Source organism: Ixodes scapularis, unplaced genomic scaffold (genome assembly GCF_016920785.2).
Source record: "Ixodes scapularis isolate PalLabHiFi unplaced genomic scaffold, ASM1692078v2 PGA_scaffold1__304_contigs__length_218370807, whole genome shotgun sequence".
NCBI lineage: Eukaryota > Metazoa > Arthropoda > Arachnida > Ixodida > Ixodidae > Ixodes > Ixodes scapularis.
The window spans coordinates 172,690,403-172,706,100 of NW_024609846.1; the positions used below are offsets into that span (position 1 = coordinate 172,690,403).

At 46.3% G+C, this 15,698-nt stretch overlaps 1 protein-coding gene across 1 annotated transcript in view; it reads right to left on the bottom strand.

Annotated features, from left to right (window-relative positions):
- LOC8052303 (phenylalanine--tRNA ligase beta subunit) overlaps window positions 1-15,698 on the bottom strand; it is a 40,654-nt gene that overhangs the window by 1,231 nt on the left and 23,725 nt on the right. The window contains exons 10-14 of the mRNA XM_029981587.4: window positions 13,745-13,806; window positions 9,511-9,796; window positions 6,806-6,898; window positions 4,164-4,281; window positions 296-451 (exon numbers count right to left, since the gene is read on the bottom strand). Of these exons, the coding sequence (XP_029837447.2) occupies window positions 296-451; window positions 4,164-4,281; window positions 6,806-6,898; window positions 9,511-9,796; window positions 13,745-13,806 (715 nt within the window). The remainder of the gene's footprint in view (window positions 1-295; window positions 452-4,163; window positions 4,282-6,805; window positions 6,899-9,510; window positions 9,797-13,744; window positions 13,807-15,698) is intronic.

Sequence of the window (15,698 nt, forward strand, 5' to 3'; positions counted from 1 at the left end):
TACCTTTCATTAATTTGCTGACACATATTTTATGCGTCATGACTGAAGAAAGATCAATCACATACAATTGGAAAATAGCATTAAGAGAATGTCTTAGAAAAGATAAAGAGACGCTAATTGAATCAGCTGACAGAAGTAAGAAAGGCTTCGTTGCTTTCATTACTGTTTGCCACATGCTAACATTTCTAACGAGTGCTGGCTCCGAGAATAAAAAGTGACACTAAAAAAAACTGCCCCAAGAAGGGCACGAGTGGCCCTCTTGGGGAGAACAGGGCGGCCTCACAGTGACGCCCACCTTTGGCCTGCCTTATGTGGTACTGGTCGTCCCCGTGTCCAAACGAGACTTCGAGCAGTTGCATCACCCTGTCCAGGAGGCCGTGCACTGCCTCAAAGCCGGGAGTCTTGCCGTAGTGGATGGCACAGACGTGTCGCCGGTTGATGGCTCCCACTTCTGCAGATTGAGAGAAGGTGCCAAGGAAAAGCCACTTTCAGGAAAAAAGCACACATCCCTAAAACAGAGACTGCTCAAAGCAGCCTCCTCTGTAGGACGTGCGGTTATTCTTGGGCCACTTGCAGCTTTGTTTGTCCGGCACCAGCTGCTTCTTTTCTAACCATGGTCAATACAGAACTGTAACATACTGTAATGTTCGCTATGGCAATCGCCATCACAAGCCCAAGTCATACTCATGCAGTGCTCATGTCCGATCCACGAGTTGCGTTCAAATATTGTCGCCAAGGGCTAATCCCCGCAACTATCTCGACACTGCGATCCCTGCAACTATGTCATCAAGCTTTTAGAAGAGACTGTTAGAAAAAGCCTGCTTTCATCCTTGAAATCACGCCCTGAATAAGTATTTTTTGGGTCAGTGGCAATGCTTGCGAATTGCTGATCTCTGCCATGGGGGCTGGATGATGCATGGCTGCTCTCCGAGCCTGGCGCAGGTGAAGCCACCGGAGAAGTTCGATGCTTGTCCCGGAAGTCGGGCGTCTGCCGGGCTTCCTAGTGCATTCGGTCAATGTTTCGGTTCATGCTTTGTTCTGTCTTTGAGGGGGGTTGAATAGTCCCATTTTGAATTCAATCCCGATAATAAGGCATTTGAACGTGGGACATATGCCCACTTGGTCAATCAGAATCTAAAAATTTTTCAGATCCAATAGCTTCCCAGGAGACTCCTCGGGTCTGCATGCTCTGTTGCTAAGCCACAAATACGCTCTCTTGAGATGACAAAAAAAAAAAAAAAACTCCAGCGCCCTGAACCCTGTTTAAACCAGTGCTCAAAAGTGTTGAAATGTCTGTCAAGCGCTCACTTCCGGGACAAGCCCCTTTATTTTTGGTACATACCTTCGCACCTGTTTGCTCAATGCACCATTCGGCCCCCTACCGCAATATCCCGCGTCATTGCCCGTTCCCGAGCCAACGCCCACCCCCACCCCACTTTTTGTGCGAATATGGATTTCCAAAAAAACAAAGAGTGATCGCCCACCCCTACAAATACCCCAATGTGGACTCCGTGATCCGCAAACATTCAACCTACCGCGGACCCTAAAGTCGGAGGACATTCGTGACAAAGGAAAGCGAGGGAGGAAACCACACTTCTCTTTGTTTATGTATTTCCTCCGCGATTTCTGTGACCTTGAAGTCATAGTACATGCGTGCGAAAATAAAACAACAGCAATAACAGAATGGAACTTTGTTTCATTCTGTTGTCTCCACTCCAACAAATAAAGATTTGCTGGAATGCCGTCCACAGACATTTGTAGAGCGCCCCATTTTGAGCTCTGTGTTCGTAATGCCATCCATGCCATGCCGCCTCTTCGCCCGTTGATAGCACGCTGCACATGGACACACGCATGTATGCACCAAACAAGAAAGTGGCGCAGATTGAGAAGGTGCCCAACTTGGCCTGATGCTGAAGTATTTGCCAACGCGATCACCAGCTTTCCTGCTTCCCCAACATCGCTCCTCGTCGCTTCTTTCGTCTGCTCGCTCGTTGCACCTGGTTTGGTTTTTCTATTTCCGTGATGACATTTTTTTTTTTTTCTAACGAAGATAGTGGTGTTAAGAATGTGCTTTGTGGGAGCCGAGGGTGAAAGACGAGGCAGAGGACACATGACAAGCGGTCGGCGGAGAAGTGACGAGCTGGTGCGAGACAGTGCGTGCTGAGCGAGGCTGGAGCTGGGAAGGAACGACCAAGCTGGGCTACCTGGCCTGGCCCATGGCGAACATCCGGAGCGGTCCACCAGCAAGGTTTGGAGACGGATTGGTGGAAACGGCGAGCGCTGGACATATGGCCTAGGCCACAACGATCTAGGAGGGGTTCCGCAGCAAGACTCGGGCTGTGATAGCCTGGGACAGCCAGCCTACACAGTGCCAGCACGGGAAGGGCGATCCGCAGGCCTGGACACGGACTCCAACTGTGAGCTCTGATCGACGGGCGACAACAAGGGCCGACGGGCCTGGACTGCTGGCTCTTGACGACGGGCAACCGGAAGGTGCGGTAAACCCATTCGCTGTCTTCTCGTTGTGCTATGTCACTCCCTGGGTGACGGGCGGAACGCATACCGATCGGGCGGCGATTATTAGTAGAGCGACCTTTATAAAGAACCCCACAGCTTTCACAGAACAAACGTTTGCAGTGTATGCTAATCGGTTGTGTTCATAGCACGTGTGCAAGCAACAGACTTTGCGGTAGTAAAACATTCTTTCATGAGCATTTTTTTGTACAAAACAAGAAAACTAATTAGAGTTTTGAGTTTAATGATTCTCTTTTCCATCTGTGCTAGGCAAATAGAGAAAAATGGGCATTTTCTTTCAGCTCTTTCTATACTTTTTGCATTTGATAAAGCAATTTATGCAAAGGTGCAATGAGCTGGATAAGAATAATGATATTAATTCTCTGGAGAAGGGGAACAAGGGGGACGAAGGACAAACAGAAATCTACAAACAGCATTAATTGCATTACAGTCGTCGACCCATTTTTCAGACTTCGCAGGGACCAATAAAACGTCCGCGTAATAGAGCAGTCCGAAAAATCGGCAGATAAAAAAACTTGCCTTTATTATGTCTAAGCAGGCCTATAAAAGTCGTCAATAGCACCTTCCTTCAGGTTATGCCTCTGCCGGCGTTCAGCCACTTTCTATTAGCTTGAAAATCGCTGCCTTCTTTTCTAGCGGTATGGTCGGTAACTTTCCCAGCTTCTTAGCAACAGTTCGCGGTGGCGGAAGAACAGATGGGGACATGACGTCCAAGCCAGCATACTTCGAAAACACGGTTAATTCACCTAGACGAGATGAGATGTGCAAGTCCACGACTGCAGAATGGCACATTAACAAAGCAAAATGGTAACAATGATTATGATAATGACATAGCGCAGCGTCACCTAGCGGTAGGACTTAGCAGTACTCAAGTAGCACTGCTAAACCAAGCCAATCCACATGCAGCCAGCATAGAATCGAAAATGGCCGCTCCTCAGTGGTGTTTCCCGTTGATCGCAATGAGTTTGTCCAAAAAATCAAACTTTTGGAGCTGAAGCTGTCTGAAACATTGGTCGTGATTACGCACTAGGTATTTCTATCGGGTAGGTCATGGTTCCTCCTTTAGGTCCGAAATATTGAACAAGTCCGAATTATCCGCGTCCAAAAAATCAATTGGCGACTGTATCATCATCCCGTTTGTTCTATTGACGTCCAACTGCTGATTAGCTCAGTCAGTAGAGCGCTCCACTGGAAATGTCCTGGTTCGATACCAGGACCAGGAGGATTTTTTCAGTCGCAAACCAGTCATCTAGCTGTGTTTAGAGATTTGTGTTTATCCTTTGTCCCCCCTTGTTCCCCATCTCCAGGGAATCATTATCGCTATTATGTGCTTACCCACCGAGACATATCCCACCCAACTTTTCTTATGAATTTCAGGCAACAGGGTGGTCGACAACGACTCGGGATATTACGGTAGTAAAGATTAGTGGTATACACATTTGCAAGTATGGCCTCAAGCGAGCAAGATGGCGGCGCCCAGAGGCCGTACTTGCAAATGTGCATACTCGGGCCACACTAGTGTCACCATGCCTGCGTAAAGTGAGAAACATTCCAGCTCGAAAATGTTGAATGTGAGGATGCCGACGCCGTTCCACGTCTGCTCAACGTCCCAGGCAGACTGCCCGCACCTGAGTCTGTGTCCCTGAGCACGACATCCTGCACCTCGAACAGCTTGAGGGGTAGGGGCATGTTCTTGTTGGCGTGCACAGTTTTCAGCAGGCCCGGCAGCAGGGTCGTCCTCGCCACCTGCACATTTTTTTCAGGTTTCCTTATTCCCTTCAGCAGAAAACAAACTGTAAAAGGCTCCTAATGATTGGTCGGTCGATCTGTCCACAGAATACTGGGCACAGTTTGTGCACCAACCCAGTGGTGGGACAACCATTCAAGTTCCTACAGGCCATATGCAATATCACATTTGTTCACATGTGGAATATGTCGGCATTCTAATCGAGGCTTCTACTCAAAACCTGTGCAAAGATAACCAAAAATTGACATTTCTAGAGACTATTTTATTACTAAAGTCTGAAAATATATCTCCAACCAAAAAATGAAAGGAAACTAACAAGTTATTTTCCAATTTTTCCAATTTCCTAACTTCTCTTATTTAATTTTTTCTTTTCTCTTTCTTTCTTTTCTTTTCTTTTTTGAAGACGAAGAGGTTAGGAGCTGCTGCTGTGTCCGCGCGCCTTCAGTCACCCCTGAAGAAGAAACCGTGTTGGTTTTGAAACGTCGGGTTGCCTTTCATTTTTTGGTTGGAGATATATTTTCAGACTAACTCTCACCCAACCAGGCAGATATCTGTCGAATATGTTTACTTTCCAATATTTTATTACTCCAAACCTGCACAAAAGTAACCGAAAATTCATATTTCTAGAGACTATTTTATAATGACATAAGCGACAATTGGCAACAGTTATTGCATTCGGCTCCTCCAAGTACCAAAACACAACCCACTTTTCTTCTACTGAGCTCTCAGGGGAGTGTTCGCAGGTGAGACTTTGCTATCTTACCTTGACGGCACGATGGTAAGTTTGGGAGCGTTGTAATGTTTTATGAATGCCAATTAAACAGCACTGCAGTTCGTCCTAATGCAAAATGCACATTGTCTTCACTATTCGAGAGGGACACAATAACAATCGCTGACAAAACAAAGAATCTCAAACCCAACCCTAGCAAAGTAATGTAACGCGTCTAATACTGTGCGGGCGAAGGTCTATCTCTAGGCTTGGCTGCTATCAAGGCGTAAAAGAAGTCACAGCTGAAGGCTTTACGATAAACAGTAGCAAAGAGAAAGCGTTAACGATGCAATGCCATGCAGAACCTTTATGAAGCGTCTTTGATGTAAATAACCTTTGACTAAAAGAATGAACACAAAAAAAGCTGTCATTTCACAAACAAAAATTAATGGGCTCATACAATTTACCATATTTTCTCACGCATAACCCGCATCAAAATTTATGGTAAATATATGCAAATTTCGGCAGGCAGTGCGACATTACGGCAATGCAGTTAAAGTTGTAGGTATATATTCCTCAGAGACCCTCCTCTCCAGTCTCTCCTAGGGACTTTCTCCTCCCCACTGTTGGGAGAAGAAAGCCCCTATACTTTGTTTCACTTTATGGTGAACCAAAGAGGATGCAACAAGCCACTGAAGCCAACCCATGTTGTTTCAAAGTCAAGTAATCTTTGGAAGGGACGCAGTGATGTGCAAAGTGCGTTATCATGCGACACAATCACGGTGCTAGATTCGCTGTGTTGGCTGGTGGCGTCGGCTGTGGTCAATCGCAAGGCGAAACAAAGTATATAGAAAGTCCGGATTTGACGACAGCGTGGAGCAGCGATCGACGTCTCGGAGCCCACAAAAACAAGGTAAAGATGGCTACCCGAGAAAAGGAGGAGAAGGTGGAAACCCCACTTTCTCCTCCTTTTTCCTGTAGCCATCTTTGCTTTGCTTTTGTGGGCTCTGAGACGTCGATCACTGCTCTGCACTGTTGTCAACTTTGTTTCCAAAAGATTGAAAACTGAGTGGCAGATCAGAACTACGACTGCTACGAGAGTGGTGGGGCAATGAGAACCTGCAAACTGCAAGACACAACTGATAATCATTTCGCAATCCGGAGACTGGTGCACAGCCCGAGCTTGAAAAAGCGCTCACGAAATTCATGGAGGAGAGAACAGGTCGCAGTCACGCCGAATCTACATAGGTAGATCCGACGTTACCACTACTTTTCTAGACGAGATGGAGCGGAACTGCTGCATTAGCAGTTGCCTCGACGGTATGGATGACAACGCTATCTGCGACAATGAAGGACCAAGCGACGAGTGCATTCAAAATAGAGGTATTGTTTCTAACACGATTCGGACATTACTTTGAGTAACTAGTGCGGGTAATATGAGAGGAATTTTTTTGCTTTTTCTGGGAGTAGTAAGTTGGGGTGCGGGTTATGTACAGGGGGTAATATGTGCGAAAATACATACCTCTCCCTCTTGTACTCTGTGCACACTGCCATATTGAATTTACGAGTGCAGTCCATCTAGAAACACAACCGGAAGTACATTGCCCTGCACTTTTCTGCACCCCGCTATACTTTACTGCACAGGTGCAGGAAGAGGCAGGTAAATCGAGCGTAAACAAGAGGAGTACATACAGCCTGGGGTTTTCGAACATGTCACTACACTGTAACAACCCGTCACACTAATCGAACCGAATCCTAGCAAGGTCGGGCAGTGTTACGGCGAAAGGGAAGTATGGACGTTCAACAAAACCCACCTGGAACTCCAGAGTCTTGGGGTTGGAAATGTGAACCGCAATCTTGTCCCCCTCGGGCTTCAGAATTCTGTCCGAGATGTCCAGCTTGGAGCACTGTCATCCGAGAAAAGAAAAACCTTTTGTCACTATAAAACAAAGCAGGACGTAAGGTAAATATGTTACGCAACATAAGGCATTATGTGCTGTAAGGTGAACGTGTCGTATGACTCGCTCCTTTCAACACCCAACGTATTGACCTTGTGCCCTTGCGTCACCCCCCGACGTTCCAAATGGAGTCAAGTAAAGAAAGTTTTTGGCTAGGAACAGCCAAATAGATACCACAATTACCCGATTCTAACGCACACCCAGTTTTTGCACCCAAAAATCAGGATTCTAATGTGTCCACGTTTCTAACGCGCACCCGGTTCTCATGCTCAATGTCTGGGTTGTCACCGGCATTTGGTCGGCTCCAAGCTTCTTCACCTAGTCGACCAGGGCATCTTTGATGTCGGGGAAACGTCCTGTCCGTGGCCCGTTCAACCTCTTCCGGGTCAACTTGCTAGCAAAGATCTTGTCTCTCTGCTTTCGCCAGTCATGAGCACCAGTTTCGAATTTCACAACTCCTCGAGTTACGAAATTCAAGACAAGATATCAACCACCATTGTTGGCAACTCAAGCGTTAAGCAGAAAAGCTACGCTGCTGTCTTGCAATAGCGATGACAGTAGGACTGTCGGTAGCGTGATTTTGGCTTCTGTTTTGGTTTCATATCCAATTGTGACGTGCATGCCATTTCTAGCTGTATTTTTCTTTAAAAAATGTGAGCATTAGAATTGGCTAATTACGGTACCCATGTCTCAGAAACTGCAAGTGCTACCTGGTATAATGTCTCTCTACCCAACCAGACCTACTGCTATATTACCCAAGCATCAAGGAGAATGCAGGGATTGGTGTTCCACGCGCCACAAGTGCTGGCCTCAGCAGTAGTAATTTTTCTAAAGCAGATACCTAAAACAAATGGCATCTTGCACGTGCATTCGTCAACGCTTTATTTTGGTTATTTATTTCCAATCTTTTATACGGGGAAGGCGTGTGCTTGTGGAACACCAATCCCTGCATTCTCCTTGATGCATGGGTAATATAGCAAATGGTCTATTGCAAGTTACAGCATTTCTCGAACTCTTGACAAGCCCTATATAACACATTCCATCGTAAAAAATTAAAGGGGTCCTGCAATCATATTTAAGCGTCTACCTTTTTTTGCGGTTTCCATGTCCCTTGGTGTTCGGGCAAGCCAGCGGGCATGGAGAGAGTAACTAAATATCAGTGCGTCATATTTTAACCGGACGACGTGGCAACCTCCTCCACCGACGGGGGCGACCCGCGGTACCGAAAGCGCGCAAAATGTGACATCTTTGGTCCTGGGCTTACTACTGGTCAGAGCTTCTTCGTAGTCGAAATACAAAATATAAGTGGCGCGAACCGTTTCAATTATTTATAAAAGTAGTTTTGGTTCAGTATTTTAGATCAGAAAAGAAACAAATGCAGTTTATAAAGTACGGAAACAAGAAAAGACCCGTCGACAAACCCGCCACCAAGTGGCGGAAAAAACGGCGCATACTAGAAAGGGCTAGTGGGATGACGCTCTGACGAACAGCGAGCGTAGAAAGGTCCCGGATGTACGAGGCGGCGCTACGGTCGTATACCGGCTCGAGGATCCGACTGGTTCCGAGCATTCCAAAGGCTCTTGGCGCGGGCTTGGATGGCGATTTGGCCCTTTGGCGGTATGGCAGCGCGAAGTGGCTCCCATTCTGAACTGATCGTTACCCAGTGTTTGCTGTCGCTTGTGGCCAATGAAGTGTTATGCCGAATTAGTCTTTAATCGTGCAGCAAATGCAATGCGAGCCGCCCTGGCTGCCCGCTTCATACAGCCCATCCAACACGTGCTTTAGTGGCGCCCTCTCGAGCCGTCGACATGGAGTGCGGCAGCCGTGAGCGCTCGATGAGCTCACTACTCCTCCTCTAGTTCACGGCCACTCAAGCCAGGACCTACGACGTCATGAAGGAGGTTATTTTTTGCTTGTTTTTGTAATTCTAATTTGCCTATAACTTTTAAAATAAAGCGAAATTTGAGAAAAGTTTCTTTAAGTTACTACGTTCAGTGCGCTCACGTTCGGTGCAAATTAAAAACCAGTAAAAAAAGTCTTTGCAGGGCCTCTTTAAGCCGCTCCATGGATTCACAACCAAAATGTCCGATGTACAGAATTCATTAGCAATAACACGCAAATCTGGGCAGCGCGACGACTGAATGTCTGGTCACGTTAAGTCATGGACTTTGTCAAAACGTTATTAGATCTATAACACTGGGTGTCATGCCGTAGTGCAACGTGATGTCACGTCCCGCGATTCCACGGTTTTACACCGCGAGTCACGTGACACTGTGACACGAGGAGATGGCACCACATTGTGAAACTACGACGTCACGTGACCTAGTGCGGCGCGATGCGCGTCACACGGTCGTGCAACCTGTACTAACGTTTTGCTCAATTTAGCGAGAAGTTAGCCAGTTAGATTTAGCCAACGGCTGCATGGTGGGGCTATGGCTACAGTGACAACAACGCGACACAAATCTCAACTTTACTTCCGTTTAAATGCGTTCCTCAATAAAAAAAAAACAAGCGCCGTCTCGAGCGTCCTCTCAACCGGCGACCGTCGTCCGCCCCCTTACCAGAGCAAAGGTGAGTGCCTCGGTGAAGCCGGCCTGAGCCAGCTCCGAGCGCAGCTGTTCGGTGAGCTTGTTGAGGGGGAACTGCCTGGCCACGGTGGCCGTGGGCGGCAGGTGCCGGGGTATCTGGTCGTAGCCCACCGACACCGCCACGTCCTCCAGGAGGTCCGCCACGTGCAGCACGTCGTGGCGCGTAGGTGGGATCTCCACCCTCAGTGTGCCGCCACCACCCTCCTTGGCGCCCAGCCCCATTCGCGTCAGCAGGCGTGCCAGCTCGGACTCGCTCTTCCTGCAGAGGCGCCGGCAACCAACGATCATCTTTGGTTTGCCCGCTGGGCAGGGACGGATTAAGGAAGCAGAGAGGGGAGGGAAGGGGGGGGGACAGGAAAAATGACATACACTAACCTTTTTTAGGAAGAAATGTTTACTTTTTGGTAAAATGGCACATTAGGTCAACAACATAGATCTACACAATGCATTGTCCATGACGTCACATCTGCCCGTGGCGTCAGGTCTTTCCGCAGACCCCGAGGGGGGCGCTCAGCACCAGGACTCTGCCCCCCCCCCCCCCCCCCCCTTGCCCCAGCCCAACGCCCACTGCAGATCAATTATAGGCCTGAGAGAGCAGAGCCTAGAAGTAGAGCTCCGTGTTTTCGAATGTGAAAGTCATATTTGAGGGTTTTATTTGCCAAACTGATGAAGGACATTTGGCGTAAACCAGCGGAGGACTGAGAATTAATTTTGACCACCAGAGGCCCTGACCTATGTGGCGAACCAAGGGACCGGGACCACACCGCCTACTGTGATTGGTCGACGGTGTGGAGCTCGCCAATCGCAACAGGTGGCCGATGTCCTGGTCCCTTGGTCCCACTTGGTGCCTCCGTGTAGGTTAGGACCTCTGGGGACCTTTTGACGCACAACCACAGTATCGGTTATACGGCGCCTTCTCCGCCTTCTCTGGATTGTGCATTTTCAGGGGTTTCTGTTTGCTCAAAATTGAAAGTATTCCAGTGTCTCACAAAAAAAAAAATTGGCATTTACCAGGAATTAGGTAGAAGACAGTGCACGGGCATGGCATTTCCAAACTTCCAGAGATGACGCCTGTGACCCATATTTTTGTAAAAACGTCTCGATCTTGATAACAAGAAAACGATACAAGGGTGTGGTTTCCGAAGAAAGAGCACGTTTGCAGACTGCGAGCTGTGTTCTGGGCAATGACGAAATAGAACTGCAAACAAAATATTTCTTCCAGGAAAGCTTGCGTTTTTCTTATTCGAGGAAAGCTCTGAATCATATATTTCGGCTTTCCCAAATTTCGGTAAAAGCAGCTCGGAGGAAAAATTTGGGGTTTATCGGTACATTTGTATACCGAGGACACGGAATCTTAGTAATGGCTTGTCGACGGACGGTCGGACGGACGTCTCGCAATACCTCTAGCATATACGCGAATGAATGGCGTCATGTGTTTCTTCAGCACTTGTCTCGAAATACCAAAGAAGAGAATTTTGATATCACACCAAAATTCTCTCATCAAAACTTGACAAATCACCTGCTCCAAACAAGCTTCCTCAAGTTTTGAAAATACCTGGGTCCTGTGTTTTTGGAAACATCAAGCACTAAATATTTTGCAAATTCATATATATTTGAAAAACAGAAATCTTTAAAATTGTGAGAACATTTTTATTTATTTATTTATTTCAGGAATAGCGCCGGCCCACTCTTGTGGGCCAAGGCATAGTAGTTGCATGTACAGTTGCAGAGCAGGCATTTTTAAAATATACAATGCGATATAACACATTTTAAATTATACAAAAATATTGATCAATTCATGGAATCACCTAAAGTTCCAGTGAGACAATGATATGTAGCAAGACTTGTCACACTTTGAGGAAAGTCGTTCCAATCACGGACATTTCTAGGGAAAAAAAGAATGTCTAAAAATGGCTTTCTTACACTGAAACTTGTGAAGCAAATTTTTGTGCTTCAGCCTTGTGTCACGGCTGTCGTTACATTTCAGATAGCCGTTGAAATTTAACCGAATCTTATCACGTATTAGATTATACCAAAACTTCGAGCACTTGACTTTCCTTCGACATAACTGCGGTGATGGCGATGAGGCATACAAGGGTGACATAGACGTTTCCCTGTCGTATGCATTATAAATGAATCCAAGTGCCTCTTTCTAGATGCCTTCCAATTGATTGATGGGTGTCTGAGAATGCGGGTCCCATAAAATATTTGCATAATCCAATAGTGAACAAATCAAGGAAGTTTAAGCCATGGGCTTTGTTTCTGCAGTACAGTGACACATACTCTTTCGTAAACACCACAGTTTACGAGAAGCATTCGCTGTAATTTTCACAAAATGAGCAGACCAACTTAAATTTGACGTAATGATTACATTTCAATACTTATATGTAGTGACACACTATTTGTAAAGGAACAAAGTTTATAACATAGTAAAACAGACGTGAAGACCTCTTTAGTCTTAGTGTCATTTCAACACATTACTTTACATTTAATTTCATCTGCCGAATTTGGTACCAGGAAAATACCATGTGCAGACTATCATTTAGGCATTCCTGATCGGCAAACATGACTGGTATGTATTTAATGTTAGAGCGCAGCTCTTAGGCGCCCATTCTCGCCAGGGTCTCACAGCGTCGGTATAACCGCGCTAAATTTAGGAAAAAATTGACGTCATGTGACCTCAACCCCAATTCAATTTCCCACTAAATTTAGCGGGGAAAATGACGTCACTTGACTTGGTGTCACGTCACCTATGAACAAATTGAGTTTCTCTGCTAGCTTTAGTGGGAAAACTGACGTCACATGACCTCAACAGCAATTCGATTCTCTGCTATATTTAGCGGGAAAACTGACGTCCCGTGACCTCAACACATATTCAGTTTCCCCGCTAGATTTAGTGGGAAAATTGATGTCACGTGCAAAGGAGGAGAAAAGGAGGAAGAGGGGAGGAGGGGAGAGGAGGGGGTGCAAAGGCGGGGAGGACGAGGAGCAGAGGAGGAGGTTAGAGGAGGAGGGCCATACCCTCCCCTTTTCCTCCTCAAGAGCTGCGCTCTAATTTTGCGTTACAGAGATTTGTAAATGTCCAATTAATTTTGAAAGAAACTGTTGGACAACCAATTTAATTTGTACTTTTTCGACATAACTAGCGTTCGGAAGCATCAGAGAATAATGTCCTTTTCCCAGGACGAGCATTGCCGAAAAAGGAGGTCACGTCTTGCCTTCAGAATCCCTTGACTTGTAGAGGCTTTGCTCCCAGATATGTGCCATTCCTTTTGTCGACGTTCAATGACTTTTTACACTTCAACCAGGTGACAGTTGGATGTCTAGTGCAGTAGTTCTCAAATGGGGTCCGCAGACCCATTGGGGTCCGTGAAGGCATTCTAAGGGTTCGCAAGGACATGCCTCACCAGCGAAGCCCGGCAATAAAAGTTGTCTTTTTTCAGATTGAGAAGAAACCTTCAAGTTTCAGAGCGAGTTTTCTCGCGTGTATGTCAAAGAGAGAAGTCTGCTTCACACTAGCCCTTAGTTATATCCATTTATTAAATCATTATTATATTTAACCTATACCTTTCCTCTCCCCTCACCATGAACGGGGTCTCCGCCAATCCAAAGGGGTGTCCGCGAAACATCAGTGGCTGAGAACCACTGGTCCAGTGCATCCAGCACACTCGTTACTTCACAAGACATTCGGAATTATGTGCAGTTCCATGCGCTTTTAGTGCTCAAGCAATTGCACCCCACAGAAATGATGCGAAGGAATATCCGGATATTTAAAACGAGACTGGCAGTGACATTTCCACTGTCTGTACGCTTCGATGCATGCAAGTGAGTAGTGCCAGCGAAAAGATTGCCCTGCAGACTGCGGAGCACCAAACATTTTTCTGGCAAATCCAGTTCAAGGAACCTTGTGATGGAATCAGTCGGAGCATGTACTATTTATATTGAGTTGGGCCTCTTGGGTGTCTGCATTTGCACGGAAATGCCTCGTTGCAGAAAGCATGAAATCCTCTATTTTACGAAGAACTGTCGGCGCGGTTTCCGCTCGGCAGTTGTCGAGCGTTGGTGACAAAAATGCCCGTGTGACTGGGCGATGGCATTAGACACCGTTCAGATGCCCACGTAATGCCATTATGTAGAACACTATGAACACATTGACTACACGCCTGCCATTAGAAATTTCCCAAGTTGAACTGTGGGAGTCACTCACTCAATGCCAAGAAACTTGTTAGCCTGGCTGGCCTTGAGGTCCATTTCCCAATACTTTAGTTCCTGTAAAACGACACAAAGTGATCAGTCCACCATTAGTTCAACCTCGGTTAATTAGACTTCTCTTTTAATTTGATTGTGTTCAAAAGTCCCGGCGAGCGCCCATACATTTCTATGGGAGGAAAAGTTTGATAGTTTGAACTCGGGAAGACTCCGCATCGGATAATTTGTCTCGAGCGAAAGCGCGCGGTCTCACTTTGCACGGCACTACGGCAGAAAAACCACTAACGTACGGCGAAACACCGGCCCTTCGCTGCAAAACCAAACGTCTGCAAATATGCGTTTGCTCCTCTACGCCGCTGAGATGGACTGCAACGAATGACACGAGCCAGCGCAACCAATCTGGCGTGGAGTAGCGCGGAGCACAGCACATGGTCGGGCGCGGAGACAGCGTGCGCTATCAAAGTGCTTTCTGTAGCATCGCGTGCAATGCATCTCGCGCGCTGGAGAGTATGAGTTCTTTTTTCATTTTTTTTTTTTCTTTTGTTGTTATTTTTCTCTGACGCCGACGGTCTGGCCGCCCGGCACCAAAACTGGCTCATAGAGCTTTCTCTGCGTGCGCTCTCAGAGTGCTTTTCTGTAGCATTGTGTGCGGTCCATCTTGCGCACCGCCGGAAAGCGCAAGTTCTTTTTTTCTTTCTTTTTTTTTTGTTATTTTTCTCTGTCGCCGACGGTCTGGCTGCTTGGCGCCAAAATCAACTCGTAAAACTTTTTTTTTTTTTTTTTTTTTTTTTTGTGCGCGATTTTTTGGGGACGTGACGTTTAGTTACGTTGCTCTGTGGAGCATCCCTTTGGACACGCGTTTTAAGCGCAGACGGCAGCAGACCACTTGTGAGTACTTCGAACAATAAAAGGAAATTTAATTTTAATCGTTTTTCTGTCGTTTTTTTTTCTATCATTCGAATAATTCAATCAAATTTAGAGGTCCCGTCGAGGTCGAATGAACGGAAGTTTACTGCAGTAAATATTGTGTAAAAAAATGCTGATACAGGTAATGAAATAGGCACGTGTAAACTAAACATAATCAGAACAGCTCATTCCTAGCTACTAAAAAAAGAAAACAAAATGTAGCAGAAACCCGAATTTAGTAAATGATAACAAACATTTGCAGGGTGTAAAAAAAGGTGGAACTTTGCAAACATAGTACTAAGTGATAAGTGATTTATGAGCACGAAACAGGTGCGCACACGACAGCTTGCCAGGCAGGATCTTACACACTATCTGTAACCTGAAAGTTTTATTCGATGGGCTCCGCAGATTACTCTTTCTGACCGTGCTTTCAGACAAAACCAATAAAATCTAAAAAGAACTGCCACCTAAAATATTTCTAAATTTGCATTTATAGAAAAAAGAACTTTCAATATTCAAGGTCACACCATTACCTCAGGTAAGGTTAAGATTAAAGCAGCAATTTATGTTTTGCCAATGGAGATCGCTTGCAGTATTTTCTCGCTTTTTCATTGAGCAAAATAACTTTCGGTTAACGCTGTTTATGACTGGGGCAGCCACAAAGCAGGTGCGCAAACTCATCTCAGCAATGCTCGCTTAGGCGGCATCGTCCGTGACTGGAACGGCTATTGGAGGTTGCACCGATGGCGCTGGCAACATGCAAACTTCTTGCTCCTCACTTCCTGGCCAGTACAAGGGACGAATCAAACAAGCGGGGCCCGGATTCCCAGATGCCTCGACGGTGTAGCAGACCGTGACTCGCATGCCTCGCTGGAAGGCCCATCCGCATGAAGCAACCCCGTGAGCATGTACACCTAGCTTGCCGTAAAAGTTCTTTTAGATATCTCGATTTCATTAAGAAAAACTCCTGCAAAGCCTATTCTTTTTAGCTCAGATATTTTTTACCGAGGGTAAAATTGCAAGATGCAACAGCGAGATGCGAAAAC